The 25881-nt window shown below is 31.5% G+C and overlaps 8 protein-coding genes and 1 pseudogene across 9 annotated transcripts, besides 2 other annotated features; 2 read left to right on the top strand and 7 right to left on the bottom strand.

The window, feature by feature from the left end:
- Nucleotides 1-6720: part of a mobile genetic element that runs on past the window's edge.
- Nucleotides 3124-3661, bottom strand: TVAGG3_0276310 (annotated as a pseudogene). The gene has a single exon. A coding segment is annotated over exon 1 (538 nt).
- On the bottom strand, nt 4439-5640 carry TVAGG3_0276300 (protein of unknown function, DUF4106 family; the record flags this gene model as incomplete). The annotated part of the gene is made up of 1 exon (XM_051228712.1): nt 4439-5640. A coding segment is annotated over one exon (1202 nt), but the record flags the coding sequence as incomplete, so codon positions are not given.
- Nucleotides 6721-10102: 3382 nt separating the features above from the next.
- Nucleotides 10103-10828, top strand: TVAGG3_0276280 (cupin domain-containing protein family; the record flags this gene model as incomplete). The annotated part of the gene is made up of 1 exon (XM_001327780.2): nt 10112-10828. The coding sequence occupies one exon, from the start codon at nt 10112-10114 to the stop codon at nt 10826-10828; it is 717 nt and encodes a 238-aa protein (XP_001327815.1).
- Nucleotides 10829-10908: 80 nt separating this feature from the next.
- On the bottom strand, nt 10909-13821 carry TVAGG3_0276270 (uncharacterized protein; the record flags this gene model as incomplete). Its single annotated transcript, XM_001327779.1, has 1 exon — nt 11152-13821. The coding sequence occupies one exon, from the start codon at nt 13819-13821 to the stop codon at nt 11152-11154; it is 2670 nt and encodes an 889-aa protein (XP_001327814.1).
- Nucleotides 13822-14229: 408 nt separating this feature from the next.
- On the top strand, nt 14230-14843 carry TVAGG3_0276260 (homeobox protein transcription factors family; the record flags this gene model as incomplete). Its single annotated transcript, XM_001327778.2, has 1 exon — nt 14230-14769. One exon carries the CDS (start codon nt 14230-14232, stop codon nt 14767-14769), a length of 540 nt encoding a protein of 179 aa, XP_001327813.1.
- A 271-nt stretch (nt 14844-15114) lies between these two features.
- Nucleotides 15115-16728, bottom strand: TVAGG3_0276250 (armadillo (ARM) repeat-containing protein family; the record flags this gene model as incomplete). Its single annotated transcript, XM_001327777.1, has 1 exon — nt 15115-16728. One exon carries the CDS (start codon nt 16726-16728, stop codon nt 15115-15117), a length of 1614 nt encoding a protein of 537 aa, XP_001327812.1.
- A 320-nt stretch (nt 16729-17048) lies between these two features.
- On the bottom strand, nt 17049-17462 carry TVAGG3_0276240 (cyclin-dependent kinase inhibitor 2C-related family; the record flags this gene model as incomplete). Its single annotated transcript, XM_001327776.1, has 1 exon — nt 17049-17462. One exon carries the CDS (start codon nt 17460-17462, stop codon nt 17049-17051), a length of 414 nt encoding a protein of 137 aa, XP_001327811.1.
- A 101-nt stretch (nt 17463-17563) lies between these two features.
- TVAGG3_0276230 (protein of unknown function (DUF3447)) lies at nt 17564-18269 on the bottom strand (the record flags this gene model as incomplete). Its single annotated transcript, XM_001327775.2, has 1 exon — nt 17564-18145. The coding sequence occupies one exon, from the start codon at nt 18143-18145 to the stop codon at nt 17564-17566; it is 582 nt and encodes a 193-aa protein (XP_001327810.1).
- Nucleotides 18270-18963: 694 nt separating this feature from the next.
- Nucleotides 18964-20561: a mobile genetic element.
- Nucleotides 20562-24380: 3819 nt separating this feature from the next.
- TVAGG3_0276210 (ankyrin repeat and SOCS box-containing protein 4 family) lies at nt 24381-25577 on the bottom strand (the record flags this gene model as incomplete). The annotated part of the gene is made up of 1 exon (XM_001327774.1): nt 24381-25577. One exon carries the CDS (start codon nt 25575-25577, stop codon nt 24381-24383), a length of 1197 nt encoding a protein of 398 aa, XP_001327809.1.
- Nucleotides 25578-25881: the final 304 nt, after the last annotated feature.

The following is a 25881-nucleotide window of genomic DNA, read 5'->3' as shown; positions in this document are numbered from 1 at the left end:
ATGTATGGGTTTTATCTGAGCATTTTCCAACTTCCTCTTGTTCTTATTTAAAACATTCTCAAATTTTTTGTCAATGTCAGCAAACTTTTTTTCTAACATATTTTTAGAAAAATTAAAATTTTTATCTTTTAGGAATGTCTAGCGATTTCGCTATCTATATTCGAGACAAGCTTTTCGACAGCAAAACATCTGTCGACCATAAAATCTTACATATGTAAACAAGAAAGGTGAATTTGTTCTAAAGTTCTGTTTCTGGGAATATGACAAGAACCATAAAACCTTAAGCAGAGCAGTCTTAAAATTTGTCAATGACAGACTTGTTGACAGAGATGACGCCTCTTGGAGAGATGAAGTCCAACAAACTTCTTAGAATGCAAAGAGAAGACACATGCGCTGTTCTTGAAAATGAAATAGAAAACAGAATAGAAGAGCTATTAAAGGACAAAGACCTTTTACAAAAATATGGTTCTGAGAAGTTTGACATAACTCCACCAGAGAAGAAGAAGAGAGAAAAGAAAGAAAAGAAAGTAGAAGAAGAGAAGAAAGAACCAGAGCCAGAGAAGGGGAGATATGACATGTAAAAATAAAATTTTATTTTTAGAACATTTCTGGGTCAATGTCAATGTTCTCTTCCTCTTTAGGAGCAAAACACTGGCTTAGACTCTAAAATCTTTTTACCCAATTTACCTTGAACTTCAACTATCTTAGACTCATAATATTCATAGTCGTCTGCTTTCTTTGGTTCATAAGTATAACAAGTTTGTATGCTTTGCCTTCTTTAAGGTTTGAAACCTTCTGTCAAAACTTTCTTTGACTGTTAACAACCTTCTATGTCTAAGTCTTCAAATTTCGCACCATTTTTAGTCACAATAGCAAACTTAACTGGTTCGATGTTCTAAACTTTGTCAAATGAAGACTTTTCAAAATGGTAGAAGTAAACATTCAAATATATGTGAATGGGTCTAGTTCTTCTTTAAGTCCTGACATGTACTTGTTTACTGAGATGAATTTCGTCATCTTTTCTATCGGATAAAAAAAATATTTTTTTTAAAATTTACTCAGAAAAATTTTTCTTTGTATATACACCATTCTGTACGTCTAAAAGACTTTTGACATTTGCAAGAATGTTCGTTTAGACGCTGTCATATAACCATACTCTTGACAATACTGTTTATACGAATCGTACAATGACCTTTCATCTAAACACTCAAGTCAGTTTCATCTATGAACAGTTCATATACACTCTTTTTGCTTCTAACAATGTTTGTCTCTCTTCGGTATGTGGAATTTGTCTTGGATTGAACTTTGAAATATCTAATGTCATGAAATATGAGAACAAGTGGTTGTAAAAGTCAGATGTCAAAGTTTCTGCTAAGTCGTCAAAATATTCTGTATCTTGCATATGAGAATCTGACGTTCTGAAACTACATATCTTCTGTCAGAACTTTCTAACTTCATCGGAACGGCGTTGTTTGAAACCATGACGAAGTTTGCAACATTTTCACAAACTCTTTGGTCTTTATATTTTCTTTCAACAACTCCAACTTTGTCTGTTATAAGACTCTTCAAAGCATCTGAGTTTAAAACCTTTGTTGTATCTATACTTTGAAGTTCGTTACATACTATAAGTTTCATATTCTCTATTGAAGAGTTAAATTTACCGCAGATGTTTTCTAAGTTTGTCATATTCGGTTCGAATAGCCCTCTAACAGTTTGCATAAGATATCTGTAAAGAAAGTTTCTTACCTGTTCCTTGTTTTCCAATTATGATGAGAGCAGTTTCATTTTTAGCACTTGGATGTTGTAAGATGTTTGCAAACCAACATAAGATATACTCATAGACTCTTTCGTTTCCATTGCATATAATTTCTTTGACATGGTCTAACCAAGCTTCTATAACATTTTCTTTCCATTCTACTTGTTCGTATTTATATCCAGTGAAGATAGAATAGAAGTTTGGAGATGGTGTATAGAACTTTATACCACGAACTGAAAAATCTTCTAACTTTGACAATAAGATATCCCAAGCATCTAACATCTTCATACCAACTTGTACGACTTTATTTTCTTAAGTTTCTGTTTACATTCTTGTTCTGAAACTATTGTCGCTCTTGGTTTGTTAAAGACAACATCCCATTCTTTCATGACATAACATTCTGGGGCAGAGTCGACATAAATGACTAAAACGTTTCAAATTCTCGACTGCTTTGTTATAGTCTCGAAATGGACACATATTTCTGAAGGCTTGGAAGTCATAAAAATCTGAAACGTCTATTCTGTACATTTTTATAAAAATAAAAAAAAAATATTTTTTTATTCTTGACTTTGTTGTTGCATTTGTTCCATTTGTTGCATTTGTTGTTCTTGAGCTATTTGTTGTTGAAGTTGTTCTTGTAGTACAATACTTTCACCAGTTGCATCTTCCAATTCGAAACTTTCTGCCGTCATTGACAAATACATAGGACATAAAAGTTTTACAGGAACAAAGTTTGCGTCAACTAAGGTTAAGTTTATTTGCTAAAGTGTTTGAGTTCACTAAAGCTGAAAACTCTGCATTCGAATGAACAATAGGCAAACCAGCAGAGAATGTGTTGTTTATACGCATGAGTATCTTTTGGTCATAGTAGTTTCTGTCCACATTCGAATAGCACTTTGAACCTAAGTTTGAAACAATATATAAAATAGGTGTACTTAAAGTCAATGGAACAGACAAACCTTGTATGACACCTTTTCCTGTTATAGGAAATTGTTGGTAGTAAAAACCAGATATAAGTTTTGTATTATAGCTCATATCGTTTATAGTAAACTCAGTCGGACATCCAAACATAATGAAACCTGCTCTAGTTGCAGCACATGTTACATCCGTCCTTAAAGTATTAAATAAGTCAACAAAACCTGTTGGTGGTATATCTGAGTAAGTATCTTCAAAGGAGTATTTTTTTACCATTCACAACAACAAAGTCTTCTGGTGTCAAAAGAGCAAAACAGGCTTTAGTCGTCATCGTGTTTAAGGTCAGTTTACAATATCGTCCTTGAGGACTTTGTAAGTTTGTTGTTATAGAATTATATGACTCAGGGTTTTTAGTCGTAATAGTATAAACCACTATGTCTTCTGCCATTTACTTAGCAACTAAATTTTAATGAAATGTTGTGGTCGTCAAATATTTTTATAACGTCTGGGAAACTATACTTTAAGTTCAACGTTTCACCTCCTTTCATAACGTATATCTTGTCAATGACATTATATGAAACACCACAGCAAGCAATGTCGGGTTCGATTTCTTTGATGTTTATATCGTCTGCCTCTGTCAAAAGTTTCAATAGTTCTTTCAAAACTTCATGAGGTGCAATGACATATGAGTTCACTTTTACAGGGTTGTGTTCGACCAAGTTTAACATTATACCTAAAGCTTGACAAATCTTCTCCTGAGTTTTTAAGTTTGTCTTTCAGTTGTTGGTAGTCGTTTCGAATATCTGCAACAGAACTTAAGTCTCTGCTAACTTCAGGGTATGTTGGTTGTTCTTTTACAGGAACTATTGTTATACCATCTTCGTCTTCGTATGGTTTCCCCACTTCAACATCTCTGTCTTTGACATTGACAACAACACTTTGACTGTTTGTTTGAGTTGGTGAATTTAACTTCACATCTGCCACCGCCATTAAACCTTTTGAAACACTTACGCTTCTATTTTTCGGAAATGACATTTTACTTAGAATAAAAAGATGGACGTATTTGAGTATCTCTTCGAATTGAAGCAAACAAAGTTTACACACACAAACAATACAAGTTCATTGACAGAGTTCTTTACACAAACAATGGAAAATGTTATAGAATAGCAGTCTTTGCTGAACCAAAATATTTTCATAAAGCAAAGAAAGTTGGTATAACCGAGATGGTGAAAGTTCTTGAAGCAGACAAAAATATAACAACAAAACTGACCGATATTTCTAAAGGTAAGTTTATAATACAATACTATGTCAAAACTGGCGTACTGTCAATATTTGACGGAGAGAAGTCAGTTCAAGAACAACTTACTGACCTGCTGCCAAAATCTGCTCGATGGAAGCTGTCGTTATACCAATCTGAGGAGCCCCAGCAGGTTTCATCGAACGAATTTCAAAAGAGCATCTTCCGTGAAAAGTGCTATTGGTTTTGTAAACTTCTTTGCTTTCAATTCATCTGGACCGTCTCTGTCACCAGTATATTGTATTTGAACTGTACCAACAGTTGAAATACCACCCATAAAGTCTTCTGAGTCAGCAAATGGAATGCCAAGCCAAAAGTTTGAACGGTCTCCATTTGTATATTGAGTTTTTTGACCTCCTGTATGAGTCCATACTTTCACATATGGCATAATAGAACTTTGCATTTCAGGGTTAATGGTTGTTGTAAAGTTGTTGTTAAAGTTCATAGCATCTAATGTCAAGTTGTATGACCTCATATCCTCAACTGTAGAATATTCTTCTCTTGGATAATATTTGCCATCTATGTTTATATGATATTTAATACCAGGGTTGTAGAAACAAGAATAGTCATTTATAGTTCGTCTGAAAAGAACAAACATAGTATCTGCATGTTTCATTGCAGTTGTTAAGGCAATATCTGTTCTTGCACCTGGGTCAGCACTTTGGTTTCCAACTTCACCTGCAAAGTCTTTGACAGATATTTGGTGTATAGGGAACATAAGTGGAACTGCAATATATTTGGCAGCTAAAGCATTTGAAATATCTGGGTCCAACATATAGACTGCAAGTCTGCTTTCTATTCTCTTGCATTCAAACTTTTCGCATGTGAACTTAACTGGGTCCCAAGCAGTTCCAGCAGCATTGAAGTAGTAGTTTACTTCAGTGTTGAGGTTTGAGAAACCAAAGTCTAAGTCAACTTTGTCTTTGCAAAAGTCGGCGAATGACGTTTGATTTGCTCCCTTTACGTCTGTAAGAGTGAATGGGTCTTGCGTTGGTGCAATGACTAAGTTATTTTTGCTTGGAGTAAGTTCGATAGAAATTTTTCCTGCCCAGTTTGGCAAGTATCTTAAAAACCTGAAGATGAGGAAAGATGACAAAGGAACTCTAAGTTTCAGTTTTACTTTGGTTACTGCTGCTGCAGTTTGTCCAGAAAGGTCAACATAAACTCCTGGAACGTTAGGGTCAAGTCTTCTTATTTTCTCAATAGTTGCATACTGGTCTGTTTGTTCTCTAGCTTGTGGTTGTACTGAGTTTCTCAAAGCGAACCATTCATAGTTTGCCCATGTTACTGTTTGAACTAAGTCAGAGTTAGAATATATCTTATATCCCATGAAAACTTCTGGAGCATATTGGTATCCGACATAGAAAATTCCATTGCAACCTTTCTTGTCAGACAACTTGGCAGAAGGTTTTATTTCAATGTCTTGTTCCACGTATAAGAAAGAGTTGTCAATAGAAATTATATGAAACCTGTCGCAAGCAATATCTACTGTTGTTGAAGAACCTTCTCCAAACTCACCTACGTTTCCATAAGAAACAGCAGTTGTATATTCGTAAGTTCCAGGAACTATTTCTGACCTTCTAATGGCATTGTCGCATTCGTTATACCATTCGGAAACATTTCCATTCATGGCATCCAAAACTGTTGGCGTTATATTCTGAGCGGCGTACATTTCATATGGGTAAAAATATATAGAATAGTTGGATTTTAATGTCATAATAGAACCCACGTGGACCAAGCTTTACTTTCTTCCTGACTGAGTTTTTAACTCTTCTTTTTCCTTCATTGCCACTACTTTCACTAGATGAAGTTACTTCTTCACTACTTTCACTTTGTTCTACTCTTCTCTTCTTCTTTGGTGTCGCTTTTGGTAACTTGCCCTCTGCTTCAAGTTGTTGCATCTTTGCCTCATGTTCATCTAGTATGTTGCAAATTTTCCATGCCCTTTTTGCCTTTGGGCTCTGGTCGCCCATCTCAGGTAACCTATATCCTAGAAAGAGTTTGTCATAGTTTGTATTTGAGTCTTTGCGTATTGTTTGCATGACTCTGTCCTGAGTTTCCGGTTCAAGCTCTTCAAACAGTGCCTGTCCATATGGAATAAGCTCGTTTCCAAATATATGTTTTTGTAGCCTTCTGGTTTTCTTTCCATGTTACCAACTATATCTTTTGTGAATGGGAAAGCTTTACCCAATCTTTCAGTCTTGCGTCGTTTATTTCTGTAGTTGGTTTTATTTTGTCAAGAACATGTTTTTCAATACTAACATTTCATTTGGTACTGTCCATTTGAGTTTTCTTAAATATTCATCCCTTCTCAGTTCATCGTCTGCAAAGTAAGTTTTTATGACATTTTGCAAACACTTTCGTTTGCAAGGTCATGTACAATAGGTTCTCTTCCTTCGCTCTCCCTAACTTTCTTTCTAAACTCTTCACCAAATATACCATCTCTATGGTTCTGTGTAGTTTTTGAGATAAATGTTCTAGAACGTCAGGTGTTATATTTCCATCAGCCATGTTCATTTCATACTGGTCCAAAATATCTGCATGTTTCATATCTTTCAATGGCATTAAAGCCGCGCTTAAAATACCAGCTATATCTCGTTCACCATTGACTTCCATTGCGTCTACAACTTCCTTGGAATTGTGGTTGTAAGTTTATGAACCACCTATCCGGATTAGCTTTATGACCCCATCTCATTGTAGTTCCATCGTCTGCAGAAACAAAAGTAGGTTTGTTTCCATCTTGGTTAGGTTCTGAATGAACTTTAAACAATGTTTCATTTCTATATGTTTTCTTGAAATTTAACCTTTTATTTTCACCGAGTTCATCCGAAGATTGAACGTTAAATGCTCGTAAGTAAAAAGGGTTGTTGTATTTGTGTACATTTTCTTTCAGTACTTCCATTCTATGCTGAATATTTTCATCTGGTGTTGGAGTCTTTTGTATGTCGGCAAACATTTTTCGATATTCTTCTACTATGTCAGCCGAATTTTTTTTAGACTCTTGGAAAGATTCCATCTTCACCGCATACACTTGTTGAGGGTCAAGATTTTTCGGCTGTTCCAAATCTTCATCTAGTTCTGTGAAGTTAGTTTCCAAAGGAGGGGCTTGTTCGTTTCCTTCAGGCTCTTCTAGCTGTTGTTGCTGAACTATTTCTTCCATGTCTGGTTGTATCTGAACTATTTCTTCCTGTGGAGTTTCTTGTACCTCATCTGCTGGCATTTCATATATTCCGAGACCGTTTTCAACAAGTTCCCTTTCTAAGTCATCCGGACTCACAAACCTTTCTTCTTTCGTTCCGTCTCTATTTTTTACGCGTTTCATGAAGAGAGTTAAATTGTCATTTAGCTCTGACATCAAATATCTCGGAGTAAATTCATCCATGTCATTTGGATGATATGCTATTAAATCATATCCATTAGCGAGCTTGTATTTTCCAGGTTTGAGATTATATCCCCTTTGGTGCAGAGCCATAAAGCTAAATAGGTTCGGGTCAGTATTTCCATCCTTGAACTTTCTAATAGCTTCTTTATATCTGTCACTAAAGTCAATACTATCTGGGTAACCATACTCTTCTTTAAGCATTTTTAAGAATTCTTGGTTTCCTTGTTCTCTACTTCTTTTATGTCCTTGCTCTGTTTGTGGTTGTTGTTGTTGTGCAGGGTTTTGAACTGTTGGTTGCTGTGCTGGATTTTGAACTGTTGGTTGTTGTGTTGGTTGTTGTGTTGGTTGTTGTGCAGGGTTTTGAACTGTTGGTTGCTGTGCTGGTTGTGGAGGTGGTTGTTGTGCTGGTTGTTGTGCTGGTTGTTGTGTTGGTTGTTGTGTTGGTTGTTGTGTTGGTTTTGGTGCATGCCTGTGTCTGTGTCCATGTGACGATGTAAATGTTTTAGGTAGTCCTGGTGCAGGTGCTTCTCTTGGAGGGTTTGGTGGTATATAAGTTCCACTAGCTAGTATATAAGTTCCACCAGCTGGTATATAAGTTCCACCAGCTGGCACATATGTTCCATCTGCAGCGTAATGTCCTACCTGACTTTTCGTTCTTAAGAAAGCATTTACTAGGTCTGTTTTGGTCTGTTGTAACTCTTTTTCTTGACTTTTCACAACAGTTGCTCTAACGGCGTCATAGGCACTTTGAACTGCCTGTCTCGTTGCTGCATCTGTTATTTTCGTCATATTTTGTGCTACTACTTCTTTTAACTCTTTGTCGAAACCTTCAGACTTCAGTTTCTTTCCAGATGAGAAGTCGTTCACTTGTTTCACCTTACTATGAAGAGCTTCGAAGGCGTTCTTAAAGTCAGCATTTGTTAAAGCTTCATTTGAACTGTCTTCATCCGCTTGTATTTTTGTCCTTATTGACCCTATGAGTTGGGCTGCTTTAGCGTTGGCTTGGGCATCTAACCAGTCATTGTTAGCTTTTATATATTCTGCGCTTTTCATTGCCTTTTGCATGGCTGCGTCGTTATTTTTACTTTCTTGTGCTAAGTTTTCATACTGTACGGTTTGTTTTGCAACTGTAAAAGTTTTTCTGCCTTTACATTTGCTTCAACTTCTTTTTATACTCATCGCTATCCATATATGTCTTCAGGGCTTTTTGTTTTATCTCTTCATCTTTCAGTACTTTATATTGAGTAGTATGGTTTTTCAAATTTATGACATCTTGTTCCATTTTTGCTACTTCTGCTGCTTTTTCTGACACTTTTTTCGCATATTCCTCTGTACTTAGTTCTTTCAGTTGTTCTTCTTTCTTCTTTTTCTCTACGTTTAACTCATTGAGTTTCTTTGTGTGTCTGTCATATTCTAGTTTCTTTTCGTTTTCACTTATTTGTTTCTGTATGTCTATGTTTGACTTTTTGACATCTGTTATTTGATTTTTGAGTGAACTCAAATTCATTTGACTTTGAGGGTTATAGGCTGTTCCGTCTGCAGCTCCACCATAGCCTGCCATTTTCGCTAAAAGTGCCGCTCTTAAACCTCCACTCTGTGCACCAAGAACTCGGTTTAAAAGCATAGGATTGCTTGACATTTGTTGCAACATAGTGGGGTCATTCAGCATTTGTTGTTGCAACTGTTGTTGTGGTGTTAGTCTTACTATTGGATGTTTCAATGCTCTCTTCCTCTTACGTATATTCTTACGTATCTTACGTGGCATTTTAAGTGAAGTTAAAAAGAGGCTTTTGACAGATGTTTATATGACACTTTCTCCGGTTTATAGGACCTCTCTCATATTCTATATTGTCATATCTAAAATCATAGTCATGTATGTCCTCTAACCATCTCATAACGGTTTCCAAACCACTTTTATCGGATGTAAAGTAAAAACATGGATGGTTATGTAAAACGTCTAAAGTTTCTAAAGAGTCTCTCAAAGTATACTTCCTTGGAACGCCCGTAACTTTTCCTGTAGCGACGATAGACCCTTACTTGTCCGGACATAGTTATACTATTTTGAGTCCTCTACAAAAAAAGTCAACAGCAACGACTCTCAAAAATTTTATGGGCTAGAAGGGGCGCAGCCCCTGGGAAGCCCCCCTATACCCAAAAAAAACCTCATTTTATATAAACTTCATTTTATACTAACATCTTCGGGGCTAGAGGGCACGAAGTGCCTGGAGGCCCCACTACCTTTTTTTTTTTTTTTTTTATTGTTGTATATGGATTTATATTATTGATATTTTGAAATGTTAATTTTGAGAAATATATCTTAAAACATGAATTATGAAGAAATGTATGTATATTATGTCTCAAATTATAATATTTTGAGTGGTGTTGCATGATGAGGAAGCCAAAATTGAATAATTGAGAGAGTTATCCATTCATCATTTCAAAGTTTTGTATTAATTGAGATGTTTACAAAATGATTTATCAGAAATCAACGTATTTCATTTTGATTGATTTTATCAAAGTGATCGAATATGATATATACATATCATTTTCATGAACTTCGACTGAAAAATTGTTGATGGGATTCAAAATTGACAAAGACGATTGGCCGGATAATTGTTATAAAAAAAATTTTTATCGTGTATGAAAATAAAACATATAAATCGTTTGTATGTTGTATGTTATATCTATGTAAAAATCATATTTTCATTCAATTGATATTCATTCAAAAAATTTTAGTCACATCATCTTTCATTTTTCAACAATGAGTTTCGATAAACCATTCGTCAACATTCACTCACTGATCTCACTGAACGGCAAGATGGTTGGTCCATATTGGAACACAGAAAACGGCAAAGCATCTATGAGTGACTATGAGTGGACATCAGCAAGCTACAATATCGATGCATGGCTTTGGGGAAGGAAGACATTCGACGCAGTCCTCCCATCGACAGAGAACCCACCTGTCAATCCTGACAAAAAAGAATGCCCAGATGGCGACTACTACGCTGTCACAGATGCGAAAGCATACGTCGTCGGAATCGATCCATCAGGAAAGCTCCCATGGGACAGAAACACGATCAAGTTCAACGAGCGCCCTGAAGCACACGTGATCGAGATTTTGACTGAGAAGGCGTCACCGCAGTACAAGAACTTGCTCAGAAGACTCAACGTTTCTTACATCGTCGCAGGCAAGGAAGACGTCGACTGGAAGACAGTCATGTCAAAGCTTAAGAAAGACTTCCACATCAACGTCCTCTCAGTCGAAGGCGGAGGAATGATCAACTGGAGCGTTTTGAAAGCTAAGATCGTTGATGAAGTCAGCCTCCTATTGTCTGCAACAGCAGACGCAACGAACAGCGTTTCGCTATTCGAAGCAAATCCCTATATGATGAACACTGACCCTGTAGAATTCACACCCAAATCGATAGAGAAGATAAACTCGAACGGAATATGGATAAAATACACTCCAAAATACTAATGAATATAAATAAAATTATCATTTTCTTTTTTAATTTACTCACTTAAGAATTGTTGTTTTGCGGCCATATAACTTTTTAAGATGTATGTATGAAATAGATCTACATTAAAATAAATACATAAAGATAAGAATTTTTGACAGGTCTATAAGTATTAGCATTCTTGCATGTAATCAAACCACAGTCTTTCATAGATGTGGGACTAAGGTCATATAACTTTTACTTTAATATATAGAAATCCTAATTATCGATCTCAAGTACAATGTTCAAATATATTCGATTTTAAAATTTATTACAAAATAACAAAAATAAAATATCAATAAAATTATGGAATATTAATTTGGAACAACTGCATAATATCTTTGCAAGAGAAAGTTTGGTAGACGTTATAAGGAATTGCAGTTGTCAGACCTCTCTTGAAACTAGAAGTAATGAGTAATGAACTTGAATCATTTTTCATCTTCTTGAAGAATTCTTTGTTGAGTTTCAAGACATGTTTGGAATTCAAAACAAAGCACATTGCAATGATCAGTCCCATCTTAAAAGATTTATCTGGACTGATCTCTGTCTGAGTAGCTCTAAACCTGCTACTTAATTCAATCATGAATTCCCGATTCGTCAGTTGTTTTCCGTTGTAGATAAACTGAGTATTACTAGAATACAAAATCACTGGATAGTTTTCGAAACATTTTTCCAAGATATTCGAACTATCAAACTCAAGTTTTAATGGTTCAAGATTACAAGTAAATCTTGTCATAGAAGATGCCAAATTACGAGCAATTTTATATCTTAAATCCAAAGGAAACAATCTCTCTTCCAAAACAAATTTCGCTGCAGGAGAATAATCCAATTCCGTTAATTGCTCGCTTTTAACAATCCATTCGTTAAATCTATCCATATCTATATCCACTGGCTTTTCCGGTTTAATTAATTTCTTCGAAAGTTTCAAAGTTCCCAAAAGATTTTGAACTTTCGCGGCCAATTTGTCATTCATCGAAAAAGAATCAGCAAACTTGAAATAGACGTCTTGGTTGAAGACAATTGGTTCTGCACGAAATGCTAGACCTGCTTCCGGATACTTCTTGTGCTTCATCATCTGTGCTGATGCTGAAATAATCGATGTCATTTCGTTGTAAACATTTGAATTATATTTATATTGATATCTTTGGTATTTTTCACTTCCTCCTCCATTTGCGAACAAACAGAAGGCGGCATACCTTAGTTTTGAATCTGAATTAAGTTTGGATGCCATTTCTTTCAGTTCTTGATTTGTTTGCAAGTTAATTAAAAAAGATATCCAAAGAAAAGTGTCGTTGTAATGGAATTGGAAGTCATATGATGTACTATCAACGACAACTTGCATTTTGAATGTCTTATGTATGTCTTCTTCGTTGTAGATGTCGCAATCTTTCGGATTCTTCGAAATAAAGTAGTAAAGATTAACAACTTTATCCGAAATCTGCTTTGCGTGGGTTTTAATGGCTTTTTCATACTGTGTTTGTTTAGGAATTCGTTTCATTAGGTTAACGCATTCGTTGCATTTGTCTAGAAACGTTTTGCTGTCCATTTTTGCAAATTTAGCAAGTTCATTTGCGATTTCATCGGGAGGAATGGGACCTTCGTCATCATCAGAAGAAGAACCAATAAATATTGGCTCATCCTGAGAGGCCTGCTTCTGAGATGAAGTAATTGGAGACTGATTTGATTTTGATTTCAGATTTGGTGGTGAAGGAGCGGCCATGGCCTGGGAACTTGGGAAGGAATTCTTCTTGGCAGGAGATTGGAGAGGTGTCTGTGGCGTATTGGGTTGCTTTTGGAGTGGATTTGATTTATTAATATTTTGTGGGGTGGAAACTTGTGCTTGCTGTTTGGATGGAGCTCCTGGAGCTTTCTGAGGAGTTGGCTGGGGCGTAGGTGCTTGTTGTTGAGAAATTTGTTTTGGTATATTTTGTAAATTCGAAACAACTTGATTTTGTTGGTTGTTATTGAATGTTTGAGCTGAACCATTTAGTGCTTGAGCCTGTATGGCTGCATTTTGCATTGTAAATGCTGGAGATATAATTACTGCATTTTGGTTGCTATTTTGTTGGGGAGTAGCTTTGAATGGCTGTTGTATTGTATTTTGCTGTATATTTGGCTGCATGTTTTGAGTTGGAACTAAATTATATTTATCCAACAACATTTCATCGATAAATTTATTACTTTTGTAGCCAACTTTGAGTAATTCCTTATAAACTGCTGGATTTTCGTGTAATTTATACGATCTTTCGGAGTATCTGTCAACAATTTCTTGATATTTTGGATTGAAGTTTTGTCTGAGGCAATCTACAAGTATTGGTGCGTTTGCATCGAATTCTTTCGATAGCGATGGGTATTTTTCGGTTATTAAATATAATTGAGCGGAAAAGAAAATTAAAAAATCCGGTTTTGTCTTCATTATGCTAAATAACAATTTCAAGGTAGAGTCACATGTTTTCTCCGATGAATGACCAAGAGTGCATGAAAATAACTTTTTTGCTTTAAATCGAACAGCTTCGTCACTAGAAGTAACAATAATGTTCAAAATAATTTGTAAACTCTCTTCATTGTACACTGATTTTATATTTTTCTCTGTTTTATATAGTTGATCTAAAAAAAGTTTGGAAACAATTTTATCGAGGTTCTGAAATTTATTTAAAATCAATGATACATTGAAACGTGAAGCTACGGTAGGGTTTGCTTTGCTTAAAGAAACATAAAACAAAGCAACTGATTCTGTTAATTTTGGATGAACTCCGTAAGATGCGAGATTATTTAAATCTTTCACCATCAAATTGGCTAATTCTGGCTGTACTTCAACATATCGTGATAAAATTGAAAATACTAATTGTAATTCTGAAAAAGATGCGTTTGTAAACTTTTTTATGACATCAGCAACCTTCAATGTGTCTTTCTTATCAGGGTTGAAAGTACTTATATATAATTCTTTCAGCTGGGCTTCACTTAAAACATTCATAAAAAAATGGAAAGAAAAAATTGAATTCAAAGTATATTTTGACTTAATATATAAGAATGTAATACAAATATTTTTCATATCAAATAAAGAAAAGATCATTTCTTTACCGAATTTTATCAATTTGAGGGATATATCATAGATTTCATACTAAATATATTTATATTTGCATGAACAAATTTATTTCGCGAAATCAAATTTAATATTTTCCCAAAATAAAATTTGGATTTTGTAAAAATAAAGATTTTGGAAACAATTATGAGAAAAAAAAATGCTTTAACAATTTGTATAGTTTATATATGTCAGCTCAAAATTAAAAGGGAAGTAGGGAAGTGAATTGAATTCTAGAAATTGAATGATTGATGCAATGAATGAAGGATATGTCCAAATACAATAAATCCTGGTCCCTGGATGTCTGACTACATGGAGTTCAAACTGTTACCTGATGAGCCGATGTCTGATAACATTTTTGGCCCAACTAATGCTGATCTAGAATACGGCGAACACGAAATTTTTGGTTCACAATTTTTACAGCCAGAAATTGGAGACGAGATAGACTTTGAACCAGAAGAACTACCGAATGCATTCGATTTCCAGTTCGACACAAGCCTTGATTTCTTGGTCTTTTACAAAGATATACAAATAGAAAGGATAATTTATAAATCTCAACCATCGCCAATACATTCTGCAAACCCTATAAAGTCATCAAACAAAATAGATTTTTCCTCAAAGGAAATACTGTTCAAATGGCTTGAAGAGCACAAGCAAAACCCATATCCATCACTTCAGGAATTTGTCGAACTCGAATCCTTGACAGGACTCGATAAGAAGAGAATCCGTATATTCCTGACTAACTACAGATCCCGTTTCCTCAAGAGAGCTCCCAAACACGGAACTGAGAACCAAAAGATCGGAAACCGCACTTTATTCAAAATTTACATGAAGCAATGATATGTTACTATAGCATTGGATGCTGTATCTACCTGCTTTCATTATAGAAAAAGTAGAATAAAAAATAATATCTAAATTTTTTTTATTAGTTTTTAAAAACATATGGCAGACTATTAATACGTAAGCAGTACCTTCATAATGTGAAGCCAAATCTCCGAATTAATTCTATTCTCAAAATTTTCTCAAAAATTAAAAGATTTTGAGCATATTATATGGATTTTCATGGTCAATTTGTCGTTCTCAGTAGTAATTTAACCTTAATAATAAATTAATCAAAATTTGATGATTTCAATTTAAAAAATGGATAAAAATACTATATACTCTATACTTTACATTACATAGGAATTACCAAAATCCGCTTTCTTCCTCTTCATTTGGTTCGCTATCTTCAATATTTTCGTCTTCATAAATTTCTGGTGGATTTTGATTCATTTTCTCTGCTCTCATTTGATAAATTTCTGCAATTCTATTGATTTGATGCTCTTCAGGATCAGAATATCCGTAATCATCGTTATCTTCGCTTATATCATTTAAAATTCGATGATTTTCTTCATATTCATCATCACTTGAATAGTCATTATGTATTGCTGAGTCGGATTCTTCAATAAATGAAAGAATACCAGAAATTTTTTCACTAAACGTTGAATCTGGATCGTTAACATCATCTAATTCATCATATAAGTCTTCACAGTTTTTTTTTCCTTCTCCTTTAATGAAATTTTTCAAAATTTTTCTCATTATATTGCCATCAAGTCCTTGATTGAACAAAGTATCAAATAATTCAATAATAACGCTTGCTAACTCTGGTAAATCTGCTGAAATTAGCGATGCAATGAACGAAATAATATTAATTTTATCTTCATTCTGAATTTTTAACAGTTTTATGATAATATCTGATCCACATGTCTTAACAAGTGATAAAAGTATATGAATCCCGTCTACTTTTTGAGAGGTTTTGTTATTAAAAATTATTTCGCAAGTATTTTCAAGAAGCTTTGCTTTTAAAAGGAACGGAACGATCCTTTCTGCATATTCAACTAATCTAACTATTAAAACAGCCGCTGAATTGCATATCTGCTTTGAATCAGATAAAATTAAATCAACTAAGAAAACGGGAGGTTTAGAAATGTCATTTTGAGTAAAATCTAAATACTTTGTATAGAAATTTAGATATGGCTGCATTAAATGTGGATTTATTAGGCCTTTTTCCATTTGATCAAAAATAATTTCGAAAATATCAGAACTCATAATAATCTGTGGGCTGTAATCGAATATTTTGTTAATAACTTTCATTAAAGGTTCAAGATTAATGCTTTGTTTTGCTATTTGTAGGATTATTTCGTAAAAAGATGGTTCCATTTCAAAATTAAGAAATGATTCAACTAAAGATGTAAATAAAACCCTTCTCTCTTGGTCATTTGATACAAGTTCATTAAAAATGTCTGTTGGATTTAAAATTAAAAGATAATTATCTCGAAATTCTGGTGAAAAACTGCAGATAACTGAAATAAATTGTACGATCGCATTCAATTCTTCTATGTTATGATGTGTATAGATCAAATTTTGTACCTTTTGGATAAAATTCTCTTCAATTAAAAGATTCATTTCATTTACTGGTTCTTTTTCATGCTCAAGAATGCTATGAAATATATGCAAAATTAGTATTTCTATGCTATCATTGAAATTTAAGAATATTTCAACTAATAAAACAAAAAAATCTGAAGAAATGGAGGACAATTGACTTGAAAGTTGAACAGAAGAACAAAACATATCGGTGTCTTTAAGAGCTTGCAGAAGATTTTCATCATCTTCTTTTTTTGAAAGTTCTCTAACTGTATCTAATAATGAAAAGAGGTCATTGTTATCATAATCTATTCCTTGTACTACAAAATCATTGTTTAATATAATTGCATGATCATAAGTTCCATTTTTTGTTACTTCATCTTCCTCTTTATACATAAAAATGAAACAAAAACAACTGAAATCAATATAATTGTATTATAGGCAAATTGTTTATTCAAAATACTATAAAATTAGTACAAAATATTGTTTTTTCAAAAGTACATTTGATGATTCCCAATTGAAATGCTCTGGATTCATTAATTATCAAACCAACAATGATTTTCCCTTTCAAAGAAAAACATTTGTTGATGTAATTCCATTTTCTATTATTGTGAGTTCTATTGTTTCTTTCAGAAGATAGACGTGGTAAAAATCGACTTTTTGAGATAAACTCATATAATTAATTGTATGATTTCCATCAAAAAGTCGAGGGTGTATTATTTTGCACCATATGAAAGAAGAATTTCGACTGTTTCTTTATAATTTCCGCGTTCTGCAATATGAAGAGCTGTGAATCCACTTTCATCTTTTTCATCGATATTTGCACCGTGTGAAAGAAGAGCTTCAACTGTTTCTTTATTATTAGCATGTGCTGCATTATGAAGAACTGTGTATCCATATTCATCCTTTTCATCGATATTTGCACCATGTGAAAGAAGAACTTCAGTTGTTTCTTTAGAATTATTTGTTGCTGCATGATGAAGAGCTGTGTATCCACATTCATCTTTTTCATCGATATTTGCACCATGTGAAAGAAGGATTTCGACTGTTTCTTTATTATTATCACGTGATGCAATATGAAGAGCTGCGTACCCATTTTCATTTTTTTTTCTCATCGATATTTGCACCATGTGAAAGGAAGTATTCGTAAATAGATGGGATATCAATCATTGTTGAATAAATAAAGCATCTGTTAATATCATTTGTTTGATCGAAATAAACTAATAATGCATCATATAATTGCATATTTCATGCAATATTCTTTTGGTGTTTGATATTTCAAGCATTCACTCATGATATCTGGATTTCCTCCTAAAAATGAAAATTCTAGGCATTTTTGAGTTATTTCTGAGTTGAATTTCGTTCTTAATAACTTAAAACAATCAACAGCGCCATGATAACAACATATTTCAAGTAATGAATATCCTTTATTATAATATGGATATATTACACTTTTAAGTGTTTGATTTTTATCAAATCCATCTAATTCTGTGAATTGGATGAATCTTTCTAAGTTATTTTTCATAATCGCTCTGTAAATTGTATTTTCTGTATGAATTTCAAGGTTTTCTGAGCACAATTCTTCCAAATCATAAGAATTGTCTAATTTAATTCCATATTCTTTATAAAACAGGATATTTAAAATAGGTCTGATATTGCTGACCTCTTTGACATGATAATCATCAGAAATGTGTTTAATAAGAGATAAATATGACTTTGCATAGCGATTATTATATTGGATGATATTTGAAATGTCTTTTATAATAGTTTTAGTGCGATATTTCATTGAATCAATAAATTCTGTTTTGATCATTTTGTAAATCGAGTTTATTTCTTCTTCTTCAGTTGATACAATGTATTATATAAATTGATGTAGTCTTTGAAGATACTACTCAGTTCACTGTATTTGTTTGGGTGAATGTCTTGATCAGACATTAAACAATTTTAGACGTTAGTTAAAATTTTGACACTTTACTAATGTAAACTTTGTAAAATAAAAATATTGAGAATGATCCAAAATCACTTCTAACAGTCGGAAAAGATGGAATGTGAAGATTATTTCCTCAACCAATCTTTTAATTTATATTATTTGTTAATAAATATTAGTTTTGTTTTAATATATCTGATGATATATGACTGATTTTATCCATGTGTCATACGTTTAAATGGTCATCTTTCAACGCAATGTATTTTTTAACAAATCTAAATATTAAACTATGTATATCCAAACTTTGGATTTGGCAAACTGGATATATTTAACTTTGGACGAGAGATGAGAGTATTCGTGCCAGTTACAGGCGTAAATTTGAAAGGAAAAGAGCAAAAAATGGCAAATTTTCGAACTTTTTGCCAGTTTAATTGCCACTTTGCAAAAACCTAAATCCAAAGTTTATGAGAGAAGAGATACTTTTTCTCTAGATTTTTATTACGGAATGGTGAAAATTGAGAACTTTTGTAAGGAAATTGGGATGCTTTGAAAATCTGGGGAAAGAATCAGAGATCTGATGATACCAGAAAGTTTGTGAAATTTTCAGTGATTCAATTGAAAATTGGATTTCATGCTCTCTTATGAATAATAATTATATTTTATTACTTTAGCTAAATTTGCCCACCATGTGAATGAAGGAAATCATATGTTTTACCATTAAAGGTACATTCACTAGGCGATAACAGTAAAATGGGATGAAAATAGGATAAATAGCATCCCTATATAGTGCCTAACAATATTTATACGGGCCAAAAAAAATTTGGCTAGAGATTTGGCGAGTTATAAAACTTAGAAAATTGAGAGGGATTTTTATTTTTGAATTTTTTTGGAAAGTTAAAATTGCGATTAAAAATCGATTTCCAGGAGAACTAAGCATCTCATCATATATTTAAATCGATAAAAATATTAAATAATAGTTGAATAGTATAACAACGTGAAATTATGGCTGAATCTACAGAAAAAATGAAGATATTTGACATTTTTGAAAATTCATACGTTAGATGGTGACAGACTCATAAACTATACTTTAGCTAAGATTGATATATGGTTTCAACAACACATGGTTAAAATCGTAAAATATTTTAGATTTCAAAAAGATATATATGGTAATATAATGGAACAAAGTCAACAAATAGCATGTTAAATATGTTATAATTAACTTTTTATTAGATCCAATAGTAGATATCGAATGGTTTCCAGCTTTATGGTTAAATATTTTCTTTTCGAGCTTCTCTTTAACTGTTGTATTAAGGTTGTAAATTTTTGATGCTAGAAACTATGGAATCTTCTTTGCTGCTGCATTTTTCTTGAGAGTTCTTGCAATTTCGAATAGATCTGCGCATTGTATGAAATGGAGGCTTTAAAATATCTTGAAAACAGAATAGGACTGCTTTTCCAAAGGAATGCTTACTTGTAAATCAGAGAGTTTCAAAATTGACAGCAAGATTATCATCATAACTTTCGATTTTGCTGCGAAAAAGGAAGACAAGTAATTAACAAATCATTTACTGTTGTTCATCAAAAGAAGAAAACTTTGATAACAACTAATGATGATAAAATCAAGCTATCTTTTAATATTTTAAATTGATAAGACATTCAAAATATTTGAATGGTTTAAAATATTTTCTTTTAATTTCTATAAGATATTATCATGATTATATAATAAAATTTAAATTTTTATTCAAAAAGGCAATATTTCAAACTTTTAATTTCAAAAATCTTAATTCTGCAATAAGTGTATTTAATTGTAGCAAATTTAATGATCCTTCGTCATGCTTAGCAATTTGGAACTCATAAATTAATGATTTCTTCAAGTAAAATTCTGCATTATTTCAAAAGTCAATAATTCTCGAGTAACTTTTCTTCAAACCCTAACCATTATATATATGTATAATGGAGAATAATTGCAAAGAAAGATAGCCTAATTTACTGGGTAGTTCTTGTGAATGCGAAAAATTGCAAATTAACACCTATTTTAACAGCATCAATCTCTTTTTGCTCTCATTTAAATGCATTCGCACACTTTAATTTTGAAATATAAGAGTTTTGGAAATTATCAAATTTATCTGCTCAAATACTATAGATCTTCATAAGTGTTAATAGAATCATTAGCCTTACATATAGTGTTTAATATAATGATGCACATTATACTGGGATTCATTCCTTATTCATCTAGTTATTATAAGATTTACAACCCCATGAAAATTTAAAATTTTGTCAAAAATAGTGAATGTACCTTTTTACCATTATAGTTAAGGGTGAACAAGGAGGATTACGGTTTTTTAATCCTCCTTTTTTCGAAAAAAAATCCTTGTACTTTGAAAAAAGGCGAAAAAGTGAACATTGTTCCAAACACATTCATTCATTAAGTACTTGCTTGCCTTTCACTCAAAGCTTCTGAATTCAAAATTTATACCAAATTAAAAATATTATTTCGAATTTACAACAGTTTAAAATCAAACAGCTCGTTTGTTTGACATACACTACGTTCTATTATTGTAAATCTCAAAACTTACAATATGATTTTCGTTTTATTATTTGGGAAATTTCAAAAAATTCTCTCCTACCTATTTTGCAATATGATTTGTATTTAAATATTACTAGATTATTGTGTTACTAAACAAATAACTTTTAATTACTTTTATAAAATAATTTTTTTTATTTATTTGAAGAATGAAGATTTACCTTCGTCAATTTGTCTGTAAATTTACAATTTGATGATTTTATAAGTTTTAGGTGTTTTTGGAAGAAATAAGAATTATTATTTCAATTACATCGGTTTTTACCCAAAATAATATGGAATATCGAATATATGCATTTTGTATAATTTATGATATGATTTTGAAGACTAAATCTCCACTTTATAAAATTTCTTATCCTCCGAGTGCAGGTCATGAAATTTTTGGGCATTTTTTAGGGGGGGGTATACCAATTTTTTTTATAACGTACAAAAAAAAAACAATTCCACGTCAGTAAAGGACGATAGACTTTGATTTTAGGCAGGACTTGTTTTATTCTCGATTTGAATATACCGCTGATCAGGGCATAGTTTTGGTATTATTATATTGAGTGCATGCATCCTCTTGTTAGTTATATATGTTATCGATAATCTGATTATTTGAATCATATAGTTTGAGCAAGATACTATCTTTATTTTGTGCTTTTTATGATGAGGATTTGTTTTATAAGTTAATCTGTTTTATAATTCAAAAGATATCATGCAAAAAACTGTGTAAATCATATAATATATTGAAATTTATTATTCTATAGCTGTACTTGTTCATATCATTTTGTAAAATATCAATTTTCTCTATGATATTGTGAAAAAAAAAATAATATGGTGTTAAAACGAATTTGAACTATGCAATGTATTGGTATAAGTGAAGAAAAATAGGACCTATGTGTTATAAGATTTAAAAAAAAGTTCAAATTTTTATTCATAAATCTAATAGTAGAAAGTATAATGCGTTTTGCAACACTTAAATTATCGATTAGTGAACTGTGGTAATGAAATAATGTCTATAATTGAAAATAAATTTCTAAAACCTGAATTTTTTTAGGAGTAGCTCGTGCATTTGTTTGTCTGATGAAAGCAGTCTTGAAGTTTATGGTAAGCGAAGGAATTTGGTTTTATCCATATTGATGATTAACTTTCCATGGTAATATGGAACATCATCCTAAATATAGATGTTTTACATGATATTTATATTTGATTTGATTAAAATTTGAGATTTGAAAATATAAAAATGCAAATTATTGAATAATGAAGTATCTTCGTTATTTATTGTAATGGTTTGTAATGTAGAATTGTTTGTAATCGATATTAGTGCAAAAAATGTCTGAATTTTAATGAAATGAAAAATATAGCGAATCGAATATATTTGTGGTGAGTATTGAGTGATGACTTGACATTTTCAAACTGAGTGATATCAATATTTATTACTTATGTCTTTGGTTTCTTTAATCAATGAATTCGTTAATACAGATTAACAGGATTCATTGAACCAAAATGATGTTGTTTTTTATGATATAGTGTATCTTGAATGTTGCTATTATCCTCGTTGAAATATAGATTGAATTTCCTGAAGATATTTGAGATTCTTTTTTAAATTGTGTTAAAAGTCTTGAAACATGTTTCACCTCATTAGAAATTTGCATTATTCTTAAAAGAAATGCAATCTTTTGATGTTCAAAATCCAAAAATATTTCAAAATTTAAAAAATTAATCCAAATTTTGATAAAAAAGTAGTTAAAATTAGAAAAACAAGAAAATTTTGGAAAAATAACATCTATCATTGCTAACTATTTTATGTTTTTATTCATATTTACCTTTAATAAGTTTGTCTTTTTTCATACTTCAAAAGATTTAATATTCAAAATATTGATTTTTAATGAATTATGTATAAATTCTAAGATTAGTAGATAGGTTAAGTCGTATGACATTCATAAATTGTTTAAAATTCGTTTTAAATATTGAGTATTTCAATTCCAATGAATAAAGGAAGTATTAGTAGCCAACAACATTCATATTATAATTTACTATATAAAGTAATATTGTGTCATTCATATGTTACATCTATAACCTATTTTTTAATAGATTATTAAAGATTTTTATCAAACAGTAAATATTCACAACACTATTATAGTGAATTCAATTATATATAGTACATAGGTCAATAAAATGTATCATGCATATCATTCTTCTTATATTTTTTTGGAATAAAAATTTTGGCTTTTTTGAATGAAATCTATAGTATGGCTAACAAAGCATCGATGTTATAAAGCGATATCTCTATATTGTGTTGAATATTTTTAAATTTTATTATCATTCAAATCTTGATTCGTATATAATGCAATAACAAATATACTTTCATAATATATATTGAAAAATTAATAATATTTCATTTGAATTATAGAAATAAATTCATTTATTGGATGATTTTGTTTGATCCGTATTTTCAAAGGAGTTTTGATAAATAACATTCATTTAAATATATATAGTTTAGACAATAATATCTTGTGAACTATTAAAATAATAACAAACACATATTTTAATTAAAATATTCCCAATTTATCTTACCAATTAAGTAGTTTTAGGATATATGAAAGATATATTCATATAATAGATGAGAAGATTCTGAATTATAACTTTCATACCTATATTTTTAAACATTCAGGAAATGCACAATTGATTTCACTGAAAACTCGTTTTAGCCTATTATTAACTCTTGAGCATATATAAAAATTTGATGATCGATAATGACACTATTAGATTTTACAATTGTACTATTTTAAGATATTCAATCAATGTTCATATAATAAAAATGGTTTTCTGGATGCACCATGATAATATATTATGTGTTATGTTGCGTAGAAAATGTAATCAATCTGATGAGGTCAAAATACATGATAAATATAGCAAATTAACTTTAATCTATTTTAAAAAAATATAAATAATAGTGTTTGTAATAATAATTACATTCATATATGTCAATGCTATCATATCACAAAATAGCAATATCTAAGAACTCATATTCATCCCTAAAACTAGCGTTTAGTATCTCAGCAATCTCTATCGTTCTTTACTGACGTGGGATTGTTTTTTTTTTTTTTTGTACGTTATAAAAAAAATGGTATACCCCCATTTTTTAGGTCCTTGAAAAACGAGTTTTTTTTGAAAATAAATCGCATAAATAGCATCACCATATATGTACCAATGATATGGTAAAAAGAAAAATCATGGCTCTCGATCAAAATAATGAGAAAAATAAACATGCTAAAATTTTTTCGAAAATCAAGTTTTTTCGAGTGTTTTTCTAAATCCATTAAAGAGTTGATATTAGACCATCAAAGTTATATATGATATGAAGCTACCTTATGTGATTCTAAATGATGCATATTAATCGAAAAAAATCTATTCCTGTAAAGAAAAAAAATAAGTTTTTATTAATTTGGAGGATTAGCAAATTGATAGAACTCTCAGAAAAATTTGAGGGCTTTTTAATCCTCGTAGTGCACCCTTAAGTGAATAATATAGAGGGGGTTTTCCATTATTATCTTTTTAGTTGATTTTTGCACCATGTGAACGAAGGAATTCGACTATTTCTTTACTTTTATTCAATAATGCTAAATAAAGAGCGGTGTATCCATATTTATCTTTTTCATTGATATTTGCACCATGTGAAAGAAGAATTCCAGCCATTTCTTTGCTATTCTTTTCTGCTGCATCATGAAGGGCGGTTCTTGCATGTATATCTTTTTCATTGATATTTGCACCATGCGAAATAAGAAGTTCGGCAGTTTCTTTACTATTCTTTTCTGCTGCATAATGAAGAGCGATTTTTCCATTTTTATCTTTTTCATTGATATTTGCACCATGTGAAATAAGAAGTTCGGCTATTTCTTTTCTATTATATTTTGCTGCATAATGAAGAGCGGTTTTTCCATTTTTATCTTCTTCACTGATATTTGCACCAAAATGAAGAAGAAGCTCGACAATTTCTTTACTGCTATATTGGACTGCAAAATGAATAGCTTTTTTCCCATCACACCTTTTTAGACACCCTATAGTTGCGTCGTATGAAAGAAGAAATGCGACTATTTCTTTATTATTACTTATTAATGCGTAATACAATGCTGTTTTTCCATATTTATCTTTTTCATTGATATATGCACCGTGAGGAATAAAAAGTTCCATTATTTCTTTTCTACAAAATTGAGCCGCATAATGAAGAACGGTTTTCCTGTCTTCATTTTTGAAATTCATATTTGCACCGCTGGAAAGGAAGTATTCACAAAGGGATGTAATATCGAACATTGCTGAATAAATAAAGCATCTGTTAACATCATTTGTTTTATCGAAATAAACTAAAAATGATTCAAGATTTTTAAATAATCCACAATATTCTACATCGATCTTTATATTGTATTCATACATTAAGAATGTAACAAAGTCAATGTTGTGTGAAATAATTGCATATTCCATACAAAAAGAATCTGGTGTTTGATATTTCAAGCATTCGCTCATGATCTCTGCATTTCCTCCTAAAAATGATAAATTGAGACATGTTTGAGTAATTTCTGAGTTGAATTTCGTTCTTAATAACTTGAAACAATCAACAGATCCATGATAACAACATAATTCAAGTAATGAATAACCTTTGTCAGAGTCTGGATATAATTTGCTTTTAAGTTTTTGTTTTTCATTAAATCCTTCTCTCTCAGTGAATGAGATGAATTTTTCTATGTCATTAAACATAATTGCTCCATAAATTGTATTTTCTGATACAAATTTATCGAAATCAGAATATTTGTTTAATTGAATTTCATATTCTTTATAAAAACTGTGGTTAGAAATATCTTTAATATCGTTGACCTCTGTTATATGATATTCGTCATACAAACGTTCTGCAAGTTTCAGATATGACTTTGTATAGCGGTTGTTATACGGAATGATATCCAAAATATTTTGTAGAATCCTTTGTGGAGAATGTTTATTTGAATCAATCAACTCTGTTTTAATTATTTTGTAAATCCTGTTTAATTCTTCTTCATTTTCTGTT

The sequence above is a fragment of the Trichomonas vaginalis genome, chromosome V (assembly GCF_026262505.1).
Source record: "Trichomonas vaginalis G3 chromosome V, whole genome shotgun sequence".
Taxonomy (NCBI): domain Eukaryota; phylum Parabasalia; order Trichomonadida; family Trichomonadidae; genus Trichomonas; species Trichomonas vaginalis.
This window is presented reverse-complemented; position numbering and strand designations above follow the sequence as displayed.